Below are 21,346 nucleotides of genomic sequence, written 5' to 3'. Positions count from 1 at the left end.
AGAACTACCGACCCACAGATAGGCACTTCCAAGCTTTCCCCACATACCCACGTTCGCTGAGGGGCCCCGAGGGGCCGAATGGTCCAAAGCGCTCTTCGTTACGGATCATTGCTATCTCACCTCTGTCTGCGTGGGTTTGAGTCTCGGATTCGGCCAATGCGGGTATGTGAGAAAGCTTGCCAGTAGCTTCTCGTGGGTCGGTGGCTCTTTCCAGAATTTTCCCTGGTCTTTTCCTCCACCATTAATACTGGTCGACATGTATAGCTTATCGTGTGCTGAAAAATGGAGTTAAACCCTACGACAACAACAGCGTTGGCCGAGCTGAGACTCGACCCCAAACGGACAGAGGTAAGATGTGTGAATGGTCTGTAAATGTAATAGTGTATACAGATGTCAAACCTTTACAAATTTGTTTGAAACTTTCTTCACGAATATACACTATGTTCATGAAAATCGCTTGAAGGTTGCCCTACGCTGATTGCGCATGCGTTAAATATTGGCGTTGAAAAACCCAAATTCGACTTCCTGAAAAAAGATCTATACCACTTGTTAATACACATGTGCATATATCCTGTTCGTTAAGTTCATTATCTTGACTTTCCCTCTGTAACCCGAGAAAATGTGTGACAACACCATACTTCTGTTATCTGTGCGAATGGTCGATTACTCAAAACAGGATATGCTCCCTTTCACGTGATTTGCTTTCACCATATTATGTATGTATATAAATACAAAGGAAGCTCAGATTCGTGTCATTTAGACTTACATAAGGGAAAAATAGGAATGTATACATTTATTGGAATAACTGCCGCAATCTTTTGTATCGTTATCTCCAGCAGTGAAGTTTCGTCCCAAGCTACAGGTATGGCATTCTCTGTGGCAGACTACCATTAAGATAATAATTTCGTTTCAGTTGATTTCTTGATAATAATTTCATGAACATATGAAAAACGGTGGGTATAAAGTGTGAAAAGGACCGATATAATTTTGCTAAGTTTCAATCAATATTTCTCTTTCACCAATGAAATTATTTTATGTAGTAACTCGTGTCACAAAGCATTAAATGAATCTTTTCAAACAAAAAGTGTTAAAAATCGGTTCTTTTTGTTAAACGGGACCTTTTCGCGAAAAAGACACTCCGTCTGCGAAATGGTCCCAGCAAGTTTATACTAATAGATTTAATCGATAAGTATGTTGCTCGAATGAAATTCATTGGTGTATTACCTCATTTTACGTACAATTTAATAGTCAATTTTAATATAAATTGTTAATAATGAGTCCTTTTCGCGAAAAGGTCTTACCGTCTGCGAAAATGACTCAGTACTTTTTACTAACAGTTTCAATAAACATTTCTATTTCACGAATGAAATTGGTGTAATAATTTATTTTAAATAACATTTAATATTTATACCATTGTTAGCACTTTATATTAAGATAGATACATTGAATGCAATGTCAAATGAGTTACTAAGCAAAATAATTTCACTTGTGAAATAGAAACATGGATTGATCCTGTTTGTAGAAACACTTTATGTAAAAAATATACTCTAAATCAGAGGTGGGCAAACTTTCCAGTGCAAGTGCCGCATACACAAATTTACACATTGTCGCGGGCCGCATAGTTCATTAAGTAAAATAATTAATATTTGAAATAGCAAAAACAAACGGTTTTTCTAAATAACATCATAATTAATTTTCAGTTGTTAATATGTTGTTAATATTTGAAAACTTAAACTTCAAAAGAAGCACATTTATTTGATAAACAGAGTAACATAAGCAGAGTCAGTGCAAATGATGACTTGTTCCTAGGCCGCATGAAAACCCTTGGCGGGCCGCATGAAAGCCCTTGGCGGGCTGCGGCCAGCGGACCGTAGTTTGCCCACTCCTGCTCTAAATGCATGGAAAATGAGGTACTACATAAAATAGTTTCATTTGCGAAATAGAATTATTGATTGAAACTGTTAATGAAAATATCATCGGTTCTTTCTGCAGACAACGCATCCTTTACGCGAAAAGGAGTCTTTTTCGCGTTATACCCACCCTGTGAAAAGCGTTTTTAAAAAATCACGGAAGTCTGCTTCCTGCTGTCTTCAAACGTAGAACTGCTTTTAACTTTACAGAAAATCCGGAATTTTGTATGTTGAAACCTTTCGCAAATATAAAACTTGACAATCATTGTCTTCTTCTTTTTCTTCTTATTCTTCTTCTTCTTTTAAGAATAATAATAATAATAATAATAATAATAATTATTATTATTATTATTATTATTATTATTATTATTATCGTTGTTATTATAACAACTAATGTTATGATTAAAATCACCTATGATTCTTGTTTCTTTAACTAGATGTCTTGTTGGATCTTTGCCAAGATCATCAATATATATATATATATATATATATATATATATATATATATATATATATATATATAAAGGAGGCAATTCCATGGAGTTCAAGCACATACAGGAAAATTCTTTTAAAAAAAGATATGGGTAAAATTGTTTGATGATTGGATTGTCCAGGAAGAAATGGCATGGATTCATTTGATTTTTATTATTTCATCATTAGGTCTTCGGAGGGATATATAGTCACATGATATGCTAATATGTAAACATTTCAAATGGGGTGTAAACATGTGAAGCTGACATGTTTGCCAGTTCATTGTTATCTATATTTGATTTAATTATATCTGATTTAATATACATATATATATATATATATATATATATATATATATATATATATATATATATATATATATATATATATATATTTCAATTTAATTGTTTTTCACTTTTTAAAAAAAATATTTTTCATGAAATGATATTGTAATGTAAATTTATTCACTAGAGATGATACTTTTTTTTTAGACAATAGTTTGACCTTGACTGTTAGTATATAAACACCAGGTGTTGATCTAAATCCTGATTTGTTTCAGAATTTGTAGCAACCTTTGTAAACAAGTTCTATAATATTTTAAAATAATTGGTTGTTACCAAGGTCGTGATGAGACCTTGTCTTTAAGATATAAACATTTTTGTTTTATTTCTTAGAGAAAACTGATTGGTTTTCAACAGGGTCACACTTGGTAAACGTGAGCTGTAACAAGTGTTCGCTTCTATAAACTTCTAGAAGATGATCACGTGACCGTTGTTTACGTTTGAAAAAGCCCATATAGCCCATGTTTTGGATAATTAATCAGTAGAAGTTGGGCTGTTAAATTGTTAGTTGTATGTTGTGCTGTTTGGAGTTATTTCAGATTACCTGGTTTGGAGTTATTTCAAATTTCTTGGATTCAAAAGGATTAATTCTGTTATTTTTCTGGAAAATACATGTGCTCGTGTAATTTTGTGGAACAATGACAGTATTTTTTATTATAAAAATGTATCCAGCTATCAGAAACCGGAGTGGTAATTCTTATTTCTACAAGGAACTGTTGACTTCAACACTACAGATTGTAGCATAAGTCATCGTCTTCCATCTTGGATTCTTTGTCGGGATTCGAACGTGAAATCAGTAGAACATTTTGTTATTAGGACTACTAATATTTTATTCTCGTATTATCCTTAAGTTCATATTTTTTCATTTTTACAGAAATTTTCCAGGGAAATTGATTGTTGTATTTTTCAAAGCTTGTTGTTTTCACTCTTTCTTGTGTTACTGTTTATTCGAGCCTAAACACGTGACATAAGATCAGGAATCTTATTATGACACATTTTTTCTTTCATAGTCACTGAAAAGACGTCTCCTAGTCAGAGCCAGTTTACCCGGCTTATATGTGTATTAGTTATTTTCGAATCATGTTGGGAGGTGGGAGGCGAGATTTTGCGGATCTTGTTCATTTCATGCGCATTTACCTAAAAAAACTTACAGCTTTTTCATTAAAATACCTTTGTTTATTTATTATTCTCATTACTATTAATACATTTTAGAAATAGAGTTTGCGGGGTAGTTTTCGGGGAGGGGTGATGCTAAAGCAACGCTCGTCCAGGACGACCTTTCGTCCAGCCCAAACTTTCGACGGTCCGGCCTTGACATGCTAACATTTATATCACTGATACTTACGACCTCTTGCTGAATTATCAAGTCATGTTTATTTTGTTTGAAGCCCGTCAAATATTAGTTTAAAACATACCCATATAGGTAAAAGGCCATACATGGCTATTAAAACAACAATTCACATAGTTCACCAACCGGGGATTGTTTGGTTTTCGTGGGTTTGAACGCCGTTTTTCAGCACACGATATGCTAAACATGGCAGCCAGTACATATATCTTTGCATTAAACTGATATTCAATAGTGCTAATTTTCAACGTTTTGGTAAACTGATACCGTTTTAAGAAAAAAAAAAATCGTCAAAAGTAAAAAGCGGGAGTGAGAGTTGAAAGGCAATAATCTGGCCGAAACCAAATTGTGGGAGATGGGAGGCATTAATCTGGTCGAAAGCAAAGAGTGGGAGTTGAGAAACAACAAATGGGAGTCGAAACGAAAGAATGGGAGATGAGAGACAATAATTTTGTCTAAAGCAAAGAGTGAGAGTTGAGAGACAACAAATGGGAGTCGAAACCAAAGAATGGGAGATGGAAGACAATAATCTAGTCTGAAGCAAAGAGTGAGAGTTGAGAGACAACAAATGGGAGTCGAAACCAAAGAATGGGAGATGGGAGATAATAATCTAGGCTAAAGCAAAGAGTGAGAGATGAGAGACAAAGAATGGGTGTCGAAACCAAAGAATGGGAGATGGGAGATAATAATCTGGTCGAAAGCAAAGAATGAGAGTTGAGAGACAAAAAATGGGAGTCGAAACCAAAGAATGGGAGACAATAACCTCGACGAAAGCAAAGAGTGAGAGTTGAGAGACAATGCTAATTTAACAAACGTATTGAGAGACTACTCATCTATACAATACTGCCATACTGAAACTTGTCTAAACCACTATGCTCTGGGACCAATGATAATTACTTAATTAGACAGGATATAATTTACCAAGGTTCCACTTATTTTAATTTGTTTTCTTTCACAACCTTATTACACATAGTGCAGGATAAATTAACCTTCAAAAAACTATTTTTCTCTTGAAATTCAATGATTCTCTTGCAAAATTGGTAGCTATTCACAATAATTAAATTGGTTTTACATACAAAATATAAACTGCACGTGTACTTATCATAAAGGGAAAGTTCTTTCCTTGTCTTCTTTGCAAGGAACATTAATGTCAACTTTATCTTTAAAAACAATCTAATTAACTAGTAATCATCTGACTCAAGAATAATATAGAGGAAATTAATGATAACTCTAATTAATAGATTTAATAAATAACCATGTCTTGCTAACATAATTAGGCTGAAGAATAATACAGATGAAAGAAATGTTAACTTGAATTAAAAGACTCAATAAATAGCAATGTGATGTTAACATAAAAAGACTGAAGAGTATTAGGGATCGAAATAATGTTAACTTCGGCAAACATACAAGGTACGACGTGAAGGAACACTGGTATTAAAATGAACCGTCCACAACAATATGGTAGCCTCAATCTAATTACGCAATAAACTTGCTGAAAACGTAAACTAATAACGAAAGGAAAAATAGAGAAGACAGCTTTTAAAAAATCAATAACAGAGTATAAATACTTCGTAAGATACATTATAATTGTTTTCGTCAATACGGACTAATATTTTTTAGACGGATTAGAGGGCCATGAACTCCCACATAACGAAATCGGTAGGATTTACTTATTTCCAAACAAATGAGTTGAATATTGCTTAGTATTGTACAGAACGGTCCACGGTGTTTTTATTGATTTAAAATTCCAAACTGTTCCACATGTGGTTCTCTTAATTCTCTCGAAACGCCATTAATACCACAACTTCATATCTGCATTTTTTTAAATGTCTTAACCTGGTTTTATCTACTATTTCGGGAATTAACAACTTGTAACGAGAGATATTGTTGAAAACGACTTAGCCAGCAACTTGGGCACCTAAATTTAAATAGGGAACACATTCGTGGTCAGTGACCCTGATGTAATAGATACCATCTGAATTATATCAGGTCAACCTTTTTGTGACCACTTTTACTGGAACGCTTACATTGGCATGCCATGATTATTTGGACTTTATCACGAAATCTGATTTATATTTTTGGCAAACTAGAAGTTCGACAATTGTCAGAAACTGTGTATTGGTGTTCAGCAAGGCGCGATATTTCTGCCGTATGCTTTTGAGACTCAGGAATAAATTTATCATTCTTCATTAATGCTGATGCTTTGATAAGCTGTAAGAAACAACAGAAGATAATTTATATCTATAAATCTATTTTACAAAATAAAAACGAATGGAAGAATTTTAAATGAAACTGCCAAATTGTCAAATGAAACCGCGAAATTGAGACACAACAGTTTATTAATGAATGATATTCTTTACGACAACGGATACATTACCTCTATACATGTTATAAAATTTATTCTAGGGGCAGCGACATGTCTTAGCCCATATTAATTATTTGGGGCAAAATTCAATACTAGTATACATTTTCAAATGGAACGCTTCTGTGACCTAAGCGGTTAGAGTGTCCGCCTCGGATGCGGAAGGTCACGAGTTTTAACCCGGCTGAGTTATACCAAAAACTTATAAAAATGGTACTCGCAGATGCCTAGCTTGGCGCTCAGCATTAGTAAATTAGTGTTAGGACTAGTCGGCCTGGTTGTTTCAGGATAATGTGACTGGGTGGGATACGTTGCTACACGTCTGCGGCACGATGTCCCAGTGCTAGATATCACTATCTATGAGCTGCCACACTGCAGACATCGTAGCGATCCGACTAAAAAATTGTTAACGCCACGTTAAAATCCAAATCTCTCTCACACACACATTCAAATCTGTATTGATGTACACAGAAAAGAAGCAATGACAAGTGCCGTGTTCCAGATTTATTTCATCAGGTGCTCATTCATTTGTTAAAATATATAACATCACACAGAAAAATCGCAAGATGATGGTACTAGAACTAGTACCATTTATTACAACAAAATTGCAGAGCTATTTAGTGTTAATAACAAAAAAAGGTGGCCATGTAATATGACAACACCGTTCCAGAGAGGTGGTATGAGCCGATTCTGATGCCTTTTGCAACAATCATTTGATATACCCTAATGATAGCTGGTGAAAACTTATCAGCATGGGAGCTTTCAAGCTAATCCATCTCGTATGTTTTTTAATCTCACAGTTCACTAATATATAGATAAAAGAAGTGCACGCATGCTAGATATGGATATTGAACAATATAATTAAATGGAAAACCACATGACGAACATTAAACTTAACACAGTGACATATAGAAATGTGAAGCATGGAAGAGATAGTACAGTGACTATTCATTCCCAACGATGCATGTGATTTCCAGAAGAAAGTTAAAGTAATTTCAGCCATTTGCAATCTTAATAACTAATGAAGAACACCATATATCATGACGTTAAAATAACTAATGGTGAACAACAGGTATCATGACGTTGTGATAACTAATGAGGAACACCATACATCATGAAGTTAAAATAACTAATGGTGAACAACAGGTATCATGACGTTGTGATAACTAATGAGGAACACCATACATCATGAAGTTAAAATAACTAATGGTGAACAACAGGTATCATGACGTTGTGATAACTAATGAGGAACACCATACATCATGAAGTTAAAATAACTAATGGTGAACAACAGGTATCATGACGTTGTGATAACTAATGAGGAACACCATACATCATGAAGTTAAAATAACTAATGGTAAACACAGGATATCGTGAAAGTTAAATAACTAATGGTGAACACCAGGTATCATGAAGTTAAAATAACTAATTAAGAACACTAAATATCATGAAGTTAAAATAACTAATGGTGAATACCAGATATCATGAAGTTTAAAAAAATAAAGCGGAAAGCCATATATCATGATGTTTAGCAATGGTCTGGGGGTAAGAGATTGTATCATTTGCACAACATAATGGTATAAGGAGAGACTGAGTGGCAAAGTACTGAATTTATATCACACATAAGTTTATATGACATGGAAATAACATTTTTATATTTTAGAAAGCATACAGCCTGTAGTATGCCTGACAGATCAGTTATAAGGGTATGTGTCATTTATATTTACGTCTCCATTTTTGTAGACTTATTAGATTTTTGTGATTACTTGTTTCATTATGGCAAGTTAGTGTTGGGGAAATACCTCTCAGACTGAGTAATTAGCAAATCTCTAGGGGCAAACGTCACAGAGTGCAGTGTTGATGAGATCTCATGATGGCATTGTTTAGTTTCGTGGCTGAGTTTATGTTAGAGCCGGAAAAGTCATCATCATCATCTTTATTTCCTTCCTTCCTTTAATATACATAACACGCCTTTAACCGGGAATTATTTAGTGACTCAATGTGCGTTTTTATTTACGCTATATTTTTAGTACTGTTCAAGAAGTTCATCATCATCTTTATTTCCTTCCATAGAAGATTACATGATATAAGGATAAATCATCTGAAAACAATCAATAAATAAGTATCTAAAAAAAATAATGTTATATTAGAATACGAATTCTTACAGTATACCAATCAACAAAGTGTTCGTCAACTGCGTAAGTTGCAAGTTTCAGTACCTTATTTGCAGAAGATAGCTGCACACTGCATGACAAAGTATTCTGCATACAGGACGAATAGCTTGGAGTTTTCTTTGTCGATTACACCTGCTGGTAACCTTTTACCTAGAAAATATTGTAGTTGCAGCTCATCTTCTGCATTAAATAACGTAATGTGCAAGCTCAGTGGAAATTTATCAGTAAGGAAATCCCAGAAAGAGTTTCTGAAATTCGACATATAAGAACAACTAACACAACAATGAAGTATCAAGACTGTATAAACATTCCCACATCTAATACACATATCGAGCTGTGTTTGAGGAACAACAGCCCATAGTTTAGCTTCATATGTAAATACCTTAGTGTGCTGTCTGGTTTTAGCCGACTGCCACACTGAGGCAAGTCGTAAGTATTCGTGTATCGAAGAGAATCTATCAAAATCGGCTTGATTAAACATACGAACTCTCCAGAGGCTATTTTCAAGATCAGCAATTTTTGACCTTACAATTACTTTCCAATTCTTTTTATCTGGAATTTCGGAACGATGCCAATAATCAGTTAGATACCCGAGCAAGTCAAACTTTAACGTATAATATAAATTTGAAATTAACCCGAAGTTTGACATGCATCCGCTCAAAATGAAGTGAAATAACGCAACGTTAAACACACGTTTAGTATGTACTTTATTAGGCATCAAACACAATTTTGTGTAAAAACATCTATTTTGTTCTATCAATTTCGGACTGCATTGATGTCCATCTAGCATTCCCAGGGCGATGTCTGATCTTGTATGTGTTGGGAAACTTTGTAAATGTTTGGCGAAATTTTTCAGAGTTTTATCCAATAAAGAGAGGTCACTTTTTGAAATGTTACACCATATTTCACTTCCATAAAACATTGAAGGAAAAATTACCTTTTTGATTACATTTGCAGCTACCAAAGGATTTAAACCATTCAGTTTAGTGTCAATACCAAACAGGCCGTGAAACGATTTTTTTTTCTTTCTTGCATGCATCGAGTATTGCGTCATACAACGTCAGCTTTGACTTAATCCGGTGACCCATGTGTGTTGCTGAATCAGTAAACCGGCAGACATGACGGCACAAGATACCATTTCATAAATGATAATATATGACTTTGTGACACTAAGCTCGAATCGCAACTTATTAAAGTAGGCGTATGCTATATCTAACAGCTTTTGTAGATTGCTAAGATATATAGCCAAAAGTGAAATGTCATCAACTAGGGTTAGATTTCACACAGCTAAGGATCCAATCTTTGCTCCAAATCCACTATTTTCTAACTGTATCAGCAAGTCATTTATAAATAGTGTGTACATCAAGGTTGAGAAAACACCCCTTTGTCTCACTCCTTGGCCAATTGAGAACCAGTCCGAAAATTGCCCAATTGACAAAAACTTTACTCTGTAAATTTGTATACATGTTAAAAAGTATCAAAAGGGATTTACCCGTAATTCCCAACATGAATAATTTAAAAAGTAATCATTTGTGCCACACTTTATCAAATGTCTCTTTTGTATCAAGAAAACTAGCAAAAACCCGTGAACCCATGTTTACATTACATATACTGATTGCAACAGCAAAACAAAAAAACAAAAGCTCGCTGTTGTGCAGACTAAACCTTTTTGGTAACCATGTTGTTGTGAACTGGGTATATTAAAATTAGTATATTTGAGCCAAGTTACCAAACTTTCATGAATAATTTTCTCAAAAGTTTTGTAGATAACATGCAGTAAAGTAACAGGCCTGTAACTTTCGAGGGAGTTCTTTTTCTGTTACCTTTGTACAGTGGTATTACTAACCCTTTTTTGCAATCTACAGGTATGTAAGATTGATCAATCATCCGTGTAAATAAAATTGTCATACACTCCATGAGGTGGTCGCCGCCATAGATCAAATGTTCATTGCAAATTTGATCATGGTCCGATGCTTTTGATTCTTTTCTAGACTTTTAATGATTTGTCTTATTTGGTTTACACTGATACTGGTCTGTAAGGCCTCGATATGGCTTACTTAGTCATGTAGACCCCGATTTAATTCTCTCTCTATAAATTCATAAACGTTTCCATCAAAACTATGGCTAAAATTCGGCGTGTGAATGTCCTCATAGTATCTGGCAAAGCCATTTGCAATGGAATCATCACCACGGACACAAACTCCATCAGTTGATAGTTCCTGACAAACATTTATATTGTTCCCTCTCTTAACATTGATCATTTTCCAAAAGTATCTTACGTCGCATTCATGTGCTTTCTCAATTTCTTCATATACCTCCCCCCCCCCCCATATATTTTTCTACAGCCAGTTTTTTGAACGTTTCTAAAGTCTCTCTTCTTATCTTTATATTGTCTGTAAGAATTATATTGACTACCCCTCGGTCTTCCCTCATTTATCCAAGTATACATAGGTTGTCTTTGAAGTTTATGTGCTTCTTTGAGTTCATTTGACCAGTATGGTTTGGCATGATAATTGAATTTAGACTTTGGAAGCGCGATGTCGCTTGACTGCTGTATTGTATTAACAATGTGCCCGTAAAATCTATCAGCATTGTCCGAAATAGTATCTATATCAAAAGTTTTCAGGCGATGCTCCAGCTCAGTTTGATAGTTTTTCAAGATAATCCACCTATACATTGATCCGACAGTACAAAATGATCAATCATCGTTCTTGCTGGGGTGAACGTATAACGGGAACCAGTGCATATTATTAAATGTCCAGCACTCACTAGATTATTATATCGCAAGAACTCATGAAATACTCTATCTTTGTAATCTCTGAAAGTGTCTGGTTCAGCTACTGCATTGAAATCACCAGTAAAATACACGTCCCCTCAGCTGTGAGTACTGATCATAGAGATTTTGAATCAAACTCAATTTGCGCTTTGTAACAATCTATGCCATATATACAAATAAAATATATACATTTTACGTATCTGGAAATTTGAATTATATGCCAACAACTCTGTCGCTATTAACGGCATCAATGAAGTTAGCATATCTCATGAGAAAAGTTTTGCAGAAGATTGCAACTCTTCACTTACTACATTTTTTTAACGTGCTATTAGAGGAAATATCCTCGGCCTTAGCAGTGCATTTATAATCAGAACGAATAGACTCGCAAAATGAAAGATGTGCTTTAATAATTTATGTTCAGTTATGCAAGCTACGTCAACGTTATATGGTATAGGGAGAGAATGAGTGGCAAAGTACTAAATTTATACTACACATAAGTTTATATGACATGGAAATAACATTTTTATGTTTTAGAAAGCATACAACATGTAATATGCCTGACAAATCATTTATAAGGGTATGTGTCATTTATATTTACGTCTCTATTGTTACAGACTTATTAGATTTGTGTGATTACTTGTTTGATTATGGCAAGTTAGTGTTGGAGAAATACCTCTCAGACTAAGTAATTAGCAAATCTCTAGGGGCAAACGTCACAGAGTGCAGTGTTGATGAGATCTCATGATGGCATTGTTTAGTTTCGTAGTTGAGTTCAGGTTAGATCCCGATAAGTGGGTTGGACCCAAGTAGTTCCTATTTAAATCTAAAGGTGTTGATATATTCTGAAACTGCGTGTAAACTATTTCTGATAGGGGCTGATATTTTGTACAATTAAATAATTGAGGAGGGTTGTTTCATTACTGCAAGACGCATTTTATTGGTGGCATGAAGGTAAATATGCTGGAGTGATACAAATGCAGTCAGGCTCGAGATCATTATTCGACCGACCCAGGGATAACGTACGAAAATAGTTCCTTGTATCTGGTGTTTAAATTGTGATTTGTATTTTATTGTATTTAAGTACTGACGTTACTCGACAGAATTCTGACACGGAGAAGTCATGCAGTTGTGAGATTGTCATGCAATTGTGAATTTGAAATTCAAATGTTCAGTTGGGATATTTTGTGGTCATTGATTGATTAGAGGATAATTATTTATGGTCTTGGTGCATTATTAGAACTTCCAGTTGACAATGATTGTTGTCGAGAAGTCCTTAGAAATAAGGGGAAAACAAGAGATTTCCAACCGAACCCAAGCGAATGTTTGATTTCGCTCATTATATATACCCCTTTGAGAAATACAATATCTATAATTGGATCCAATATCTTGATAAATCAATTATGCGTATAATTAGATCTAATATAATGTGCCTGACAGATCAGTCATAGGTATAATCATATATAATATAATGTGCCTGACAGATCAATTATAGGTATAGTTTGATCTAATATAATGGGCATAACAGATCAGTTGTGTGTATAATTAGATCTGATATAATGTGCTTAACAGATCAGTTATATTTAGAATTAGATCTAATATAACGGGACTGATACATCAGTTGTATGTATAAGTACATAAGTTACGGTGCCTGACAGATCAGTTAGGTGTATAAGCATATAAGTATATAAGGTGCCTGACAGATCAGTTAGGTGTATAAGTACATAGGTATATACGGTGCCTGACAGACCAGTTAGGTGTATAAGTACATAGGTATATACGGTGCCTGACAGATCAGTTAGGTGTATAAGTACGTAGGTATATACAGTGCCTGACAGATCAGTTAGGTGTATAAGTACATAGGTATATACGGTGCCTGACAGATCAGTTAGGTGTATAAGTACATAGGTATATACGGTGCCTGACAGATCAGTTAGGTGTATAAGTACATAGGTATATACGGTGCCTGACAGATCAGTTAGGTGTATAAGTACATAGGTATATACGGTGCCTGACAGATCAGTTAGGTGTATAAGTACATAGGTATATAAGGTGCCTGACAGATCAGTTAGGTGTATAAGTACATAATTATATAAGGTGCCTGACAGATCAGTTAGGTGTATAAGTACATAGGTATATAAGGTGCCTGACAGATCATTTAGGTGTATAAGTACATAGGTATATAAGGTGCCTGACAGATCATTTAGGTGTATAATAAGATGCAGCATTCTCAACCTAAATTCTGATCCCATAAATCTTCGTTCCCATGGATGGATATTTATTTGTGTGTGACATGTAACCATGTACTTATTAAGATAAATGTACATTATTCATTCCGGTGATCTTTTTGAACATTTCTTTTGTATATTTAAGAGTGTTGATTAAGAATTAGTAACTAGACTGATTTATCTGCATGGTGATACAATCATCTGCTATAATGCAACACTCGCTTAATCAACATCTCAGAAAGCAAACAATAAATGGAACTAACCTTCTCTTTCTGTTTTCTTGCATCCAAGTAAATAAAACCAGGCAAAAGTACATTTTATACCTTTGACATACATTTCTTTTTGCACTTCTCGTTATCTGACAGCGTAAATTGCTTAGTAGGCAGAGTGACTATATTAATGAGTCTTGATCTCCACCTCTTTATTAAGTATATATATATATATATATATATATATATATATATATATATATATATATATATATATATATATATATATATATATAATCAAATATGTCTTACTACAATACCATCATACTCACACAATATTTGAACTCCGTGTACCAGTAGTGTAAACTCGACATGCTGGCTATATGAACTACAATTATGTCTTTGTGTCATTTGAATAAAGGCATCAACATAACATTTAAGTTGGAAACAAATAGAAAATGAGGCTGCCAAAAGTGAGTAATAATATTAACAAAATGTCACGTGACTTTAGACTGATGAAACTTCGGTGATGGAAAGCTGTTGATATATCAGTAGTTGCTTTTTAGTGCTTTGTTTACAAAATCAATTAGAAGTTGAAATATTTACATTTGTTTTGTTTAAATTTGTTTTAATACCATAGTAGACAATTTTTTAAAACTTGTATATGTAAGAAGTGTATAAATTTAAAAGTTCCTGGCTTCATGACGTACTCCAAATAAGAAACATAAAAGCTATGCACCTTTCCCTCCATGTTAGGAACCATTGACAGGATTCAGTACACAATTGTTTCCCTATATATTCTCCACATCAACTTTACAGTACTTATCTTTCTAGGTTTGAACAAATCCAAATAAATCATGTAGTAATCAAGGCCAATGTACACCATAAAAGTGAGTGGGTGAGCGAGTGTGTGTGTGTGTGTTGTGGCATGGGGGCAGGGATTATTTTCTTTTGAATCAAAATAGTTTTCTGTTACCCCAACATACAACATATTCTGTCGACAATTATAAAGCATATAAGTACTTACCGGTATTTTACTACATATCAAAGAAAGAATAACTTCACCAGTGGGAGGGGGAAGCATTTTCCCCAAACATTTCCTTAGCAAACGTCTAATTGTCCCCTTACTGATATTTTAATTGTCGACCAATAAACATCCCTCTGAAGAAAAGAGTTTACCAAACCTCTGCAGTCTGTGCTGTGTTCTGTAGTGTCTTGCAGAAGACTACCATTAATGATTCGAAAAATGGCAGATTTGAACAGAAATTTCCTGGTTTCTTGTAGTTTGCTACAAGGTATGATGCTAACTAAAATTTATATTCGTTCATTTGCTAAGTGTCTTGTAAAGGTTTGATCACTAACATTGTGATTTTTGTTTGTGCTTGAAGGGAGCATTTCTTTTTAAAAGATGTGTGTACTTGACCTTTATGGGACGGTTTAATTAAACCAGCTTTCTTTGGCTGAATCAAGTCACCCATAGTAAAAGTTATGGTGTTGTGTGACATGCCCATTGGAGTTGGGGTGGCGGGTGCATTTTAGCCTAGGCAAGAGCGTGCATCAAAGCTAATTAACTCAAAATTAACTTTTTTTAATTTCAGCAACATCAGCATGTTCTGCAAATCAATTCCAGTGTCAGCAGAGTGGAGAATGTATTTCTCTCAATCAACACTGTGATGGTTTTCCCAACTGTCAAGATGGAAGTGATGAGGGCACTGACTGCTTTAGGGGTGAGTGTGTGCTACACTGCTGACTTGTGTAGCTTAAGTTGATCGAACGTTATAATCTGGTCTAGATAAGAAATGTTCTGATTAAATATACATTAGAATTTTGCAGAGCCACATCTGATGTCTTCTCAGATGTAAGTAATGTCCATTTAATTATGTTAAAAATGTAATGTATGAAGTTTCTTAATATACGTACATGTGATAGTCGTCAATATGTTGTTGTGATATTGTACAGGTTAGATATTCTTGGGCGATGTGAAGCGGCCAATGAATGTGTTACATAATTCAAATTTCTAAAGGTCGAACATTGGAATCAAAAAGATTAAATTATCATGGTTGGGTATTTACTGATGTGTAAATTTATAGGAATTTAAATATTAGGGTTGTATATTTATCGACGCGTAACTAAAAAGGTTTGGAAGATATGTTTTGAAAAGATTTTGAAACTATAAACATTATAGAAAAATAAGTAACGACTAACAGTAGATGTGACATTGTTGAGCAATGTGGAACAGAAATATTTAAAAATTCTTTCTTCCAAAAAAAAATTGTGGACTGGAATCGTCTTAGTGACAGTGTTGTGTACGTGCAATCAGTGGAGAGCTTCAGGATAGCTCTTGATAAGTACTACTAACTTCTTAGTGGCTCTCTCTCTCTCTCTCTTTCGGTGCAATTTTGTGCCGTATCTGGCCCTGCGCTGTATACTTTCAGATATGGCTACTGATGGTCAAGCTTTGTCTAGTATCATCTCCTAACACCAACCATCCTTTCACTTCAGATAAAATTCTGCAACTCGAGACTAAATCCCCAATCCGAAGATCAAACACTCTGATCGCACAGTCGATCCAAAATTGCAACACTCAACAAAACGTAGCCTATTGCTGACTTTGTGAGCCACTCTAACCGTTAACAATATTTCACATCTTCTTGTTCATATGTCAATGTTGTTTATTGATAAATTTCAAATTAGCTTCAGTTTCGATTCGAAACTTCAGGAGCGCACTCGCTGCATCAGCTGTTATTGTGTGAGGTCATGGTCATATGACGTAGAAGAAGGGAACTGACTAAAAATCGACAATAATATTGTTCATTTTGCTTTGTATAAAGTGAACTTTGCAGAAACCAAGGTCAGCCAGTGCAAAACATGTAAAGTATGAAGTTTTTCAATAAACGTAACAGTACGCGTTACCTAAATTTAAATTCTTTGTTAACATAATAAGTTGTTGTCCCGATAGAAGGACGACAATTAGAACATAAGGATGAAATAATCATGACTGAGTATTTATCGATGTGTACATGTTATCTAATCACTCCGAAAGTTATTCTACTTTGTCAGTGATTAGGTAAAATTTACACATCGATTAATACTAATGATATTTTGCTCCTATATTATATCTGAAATCGAACATCTGATTATCAGATTTAAAAAAAAAAATCCGGATATAGTGGCTTGTTCATATGTATCTTATTAAAAAAGTTCAATTTGCACAGGAGCACAGGTGCCACTGACTAGGCTGTGAATCGGTAAATATAAGTAACTTAAAGAAAGTAATACTGTGAATGGTTAACACTATGAAACTTATAGAAACATAGCCGTGAATGGTTAACAATATGAAACTTATACAAACATAGTCGTAAATGGTTAACAATATGAAACTTATACAAACATAGCCGTGAATGGTTGACAATATGTAACTTAAACAAACATAGCCGTGAATGGTTAACAACATGAAACTTATACAAACATGGCCGTGAATGGTTGACAATACGAAACTTATACAAACATAGCCGTGAATGGTTAAAAATATGAAACTTATACAAGCATGGCCGTGAATGGTTGACAATATGTAACTTATACAAACATAGCCGTGAATGGTTGACAATATGTAACTTATACAAACATAGCCGTGAATGGTTAACAATATGAAACTTATACAAGCATGGCCGTGAATGGTTAACAATATGAAACTTATACAAGCATGGCCGTGAATGGTTGACAATATGTAACTTATACAAACATAGCCGTGAATGGTTAACAATATGAAACTTATACAAACATAGCCGTGAATGGGTACAAAATACGTAACTTACACAAAGTATAGCTCTATCACAAATACTATAATCGATGTGCAGAGTGAAATATTTTATCAGACACTTCCCCCCTTGTATTCTCTATTATTTATAAATTTGCAGGTTTAGTCTGTAATGAAGGTCAGGTGGCGTGTACGGACGGAACACAGTGTATCCCAAAAGAGCTGTGGTGTAATGGAATCCCAAACTGTCGAGACTCATCAGACGAGAACAGAAGTATATGTGGTAATTTCATCAATATATTTTTTTAAAGCATTTTTGTGCACATTTTTAAATGGAAAATGTATTCTTAACCCTCATTAATTGTAGGAAATTGCATGAAACATGAAGACACATTTATTTCCATTTTAGCCCATACTTCTATTCCCCCCAGGTTTTGGGACTCTCTCTCTCTCTCTCTCTCTCTCTCTCTCTCTCTCTCTCTCTCGTTACATGTTACGTCAATGAACGTCCATCTTGAATGTCTTCTGTGATTTGCATGCTTAAAAAAATGCATTTTATTCATGTCTTTATACTCAGCATAATTCTCTTCAGTGTTTCGATCGCTATGTGTTGTTCTGCATTTTCAATCCCTTTTAGATTGTCTACTTGTCTGTCCAGCCTTTCCCCTCTTCACCTTACAAATCAAGTGAAACCAACCAGATCTAAAGTCAGAAGAATTACTGGTATTTACAAATAATAATTATAGCACACTCATGGTTATGTCCTATTGAAGGATTTTTCATTTTGTTCATTGATTTGTAAATCCTACAAATATTACGACTACTGTGTCTTCCATTTTATCATCGTCAACAACGACTGCAGGAACGAGCATCCGGACGACAACAAAAGTGACGACGCGAACCAGCACAATTATTCCACCTACTCGAAAGGGACCAGTAACTACCCAGCAAGTAAATGTTACTACCCAGAGGATGTCTGCTACCTCACTACAGATAACTGTAAGCACAAGAAGGGTACCTACCACTACCCGACGTGCAACAGTTGCTACACGTAGGACACCGATTATCACTCAACGGACAACCAAGACTACTAAACGGGTACCAACCTCAACATGGCGAACAATGGTAAGCACTCAAAGGACACCTTCTACTACCCCATGGAATCCATTTACTACCCTGAGGCCAGTTGTCCCGACACAAGGCTCTTGGTGCAGTCGTTTACCATTCTATTCATGTAAGTAGTTTACATCCTTAATATATATCAATATAGGGAAATCATAAGATGTCGCTGTTTGTAGAGTATATGGATTTGCATACTTATGTACTCGATATGACAGCGCCGCCTATTTTAACTATAAGTAAACATGACTGATATTATTTATCTGTTTTGTATTTTTGATGAGTCAGAATAGGTAATATTTGTCAAATAAAGTATACCAAACATTAAATGAATTAATGGGCATGCCATTATGTATGAAACATAGAGCATGAAACAAAAGCAATAATTTAGTTCCTGATTAAAAATCGGCAAATTAAACATTTGATTGTGTTACTTCGTGCCAACGGCTAGGAACATCACAATGGATGGTGGTTGGGGTTTGTATTCCATTAGTCTATCATGTTGTCAGACAAAGTCATTCAATCTATCACAATAGTCTGCAATATTGTCGGACAAGGTTTTTCTGTCTATTAAAAGTCAAACTTTTAAATGGTGTTGTATCACCTTGTTGATGCGTTAGAAGAGAAGGGTGTGGTTTTTTTACATAAATAGACGGAATGGATTAATTATTCCTGTTTATTTATATATAGATTGATATATATCTAATACCACATTGAATAATATTTACTTGTAATATCCATCTTTTCAGGGAGTTACGGATCATGGTGCAGGGGCTGTTTTCCTGACGTTGCAGACGACTGTAGGAGTTATTACGTGTGCGAATGGGGATATATCTACTATTGCCACTGTCCGTTCTTTACCCGATTCAATCGTTTGAAACGTGTCTGCGATTGGGCTTACAATGTCAACTGCGATAACAACTAATGGAAAATTGATAAGAAGCAAATAACGAAATTGCACCACATACACATGAAGTTTTGTGGGATATAAGGGAGATGAAGTATCAGCTGTCATGACTTGTAATGGTTTAGACTACAAGATTACAAGATCTTGCATCCAACAAATTAACCGCTTCCAGAACCATGTTACCGGTTGAGAACATTCACTTGTTCAAACAGACCACGGTGTTTCTATTACAAATGGCTAAGTTGATTTCAAATTGTGCTTTTGACTTTGTATCTCTAATAAAAATGAAATTTTCCTCAGCAGATATCAAGTCTGAATTAATAAACATTATTATTATTATTATTATTATTATTATTATTATTATTATTAAATAAATTTCACATTTAGGACCTTGCGTTCACTCGTAAATGTAAAGCACTAACATTATCTCACGCTCAAAGAGCATACAAATCATGACGTCACGATGGTTTAACTGCTAAAGGTTGTACGCAAACTTGTATTTAGACCCCTTCTTTTAAAAATTACAAACTGATATTTTATCGGACAATTACTTTCTTCCATCTAGTCCAAAAATATTACCGACATATGCACAGGGATCACATGCAGATATTTTTCTTCATCCAATGTGAAAAAGTTTCTCCAGTTATCGATTTTAAAAAATAAAAAAAAAACCTTGGTGTGCCTTAAACTTCAGCACGAGTTTGCAACATTAACAGAGAGAATACATCGTAGAACCTCAAAAACTCGAATATTGTGTGACGCAATTTTCTTTTGTTTTTCGAGTATCGAAAGTTTTTATAACTTGTGAAATTGAAAAATATCAGAGACAACTAATAACTTGCAAGTATAGTGCAACATCTCTCCCAGACACTACTGGATCGAACACTTTTGGATACTGAAAAGCGATCATTCCTGCTTCTAAATCTTCCTCCATTGTCTGAGAGTCGTTTCCAATTTGATCGGAGATTTTGAGGCAGAAATACAGCACAATAACAACAATTATGTTATACGAGTATTGTAGTGTATCAATCACTATGTTAGTTTTTTTAATGCATAATCGTCAGATGTTTTGTTCAAAGAATACAATTATTTTATTTTTAAAACAAATTTTGTGTTTATTTGTTTGCTCGTCTGTTCGTTTCTGTATTAGATCAGATGTTTTCAATTGTTGTAAATCTGAACCAATTTTGAAATCACTTTGTAATGGGAAAGAAATCTATGATCTGTGACGTTATTAGCACTATTATTATGCATAACCAGTGTCGTCATAAGATGTAGCATTCAATACATGGTTGTCTCCCATTTCTACGTTTACATCCTATTTTTCAGTACATGTATCATACCCTCTGTCTTTGACATCAATTGGTCCCATTTTCTTATGTTGATTTTTAAAAAATGTCTTCATTGAATGTGCATGAACGTATTTTGTATTTGTATGCTTTTATATACAAGACTGTGTAATCACCGCTAAAGAAATCCAAATAAGTGTGAGATGTATACTTTTCAAATAAAATAATAAAAACTTTAGAACGTGATTATATTTTCTTTTCCAATTATAAATACAATGCATTTGTTGTGATAAGCTAATTGCTTGACATTGTTTTCGTTTTCAGGGTCGCTTACTATTTTTATGTTCTTGATCCACCGTCTTCCATGTGATTTAATAAACCGCAATACCAGTATTAAGTTGTAGACCTACGGCATTTTATTCTTCACTACTGTCACAACAGAAATAAACTTTGAACACATA

General features: G+C 34.4%; 1 protein-coding gene across 1 annotated transcript; it reads left to right on the top strand.

Moving 5' to 3' along the window:
* Positions 1-629: 629 nt before the first annotated feature.
* LOC149806079 (uncharacterized) lies at positions 630-21,126 on the top strand. The gene is made up of 5 exons (XM_089950956.1): positions 630-862; positions 15,412-15,540; positions 17,731-17,853; positions 18,433-18,804; positions 19,439-21,126. Exons 1-5 carry the CDS (start codon positions 715-717, stop codon positions 19,612-19,614), a joined length of 948 nt encoding a protein of 315 aa, XP_089807082.1. The 5' UTR covers positions 630-714; the 3' UTR covers positions 19,615-21,126.
* Positions 21,127-21,346: the final 220 nt, after the last annotated feature.

The sequence above is a fragment of the Sinohyriopsis cumingii genome, chromosome 2 (genome assembly GCF_028554795.1).
Source record: "Sinohyriopsis cumingii isolate HCF-2022 chromosome 2, ASM2855479v2, whole genome shotgun sequence".
Lineage (NCBI taxonomy): Eukaryota > Metazoa > Mollusca > Bivalvia > Unionida > Unionidae > Sinohyriopsis > Sinohyriopsis cumingii.
Note: the sequence above shows the minus strand (reverse complement) of the source record. Positions and strands in the feature narration are given on the sequence as shown.

Excerpts from the sequence above, each read along its gene's own strand:
- LOC149806079 (XM_089950956.1), top strand. The coding sequence starts at position 715 with ATGTATGTATATAAATACAAAGGAAGCTCAGATTCGTGTCATTTAGAC. Across the intron at positions 863-15,411 it reads AGTTTCGTCCCAAGCTACAG|CAACATCAGCATGTTCTGCA; the intron begins GTATGGCATTCT and ends TTTTAATTTCAG. Across the intron at positions 15,541-17,730 it reads GGGCACTGACTGCTTTAGGG|GTTTAGTCTGTAATGAAGGT; the intron begins GTGAGTGTGTGC and ends ATAAATTTGCAG.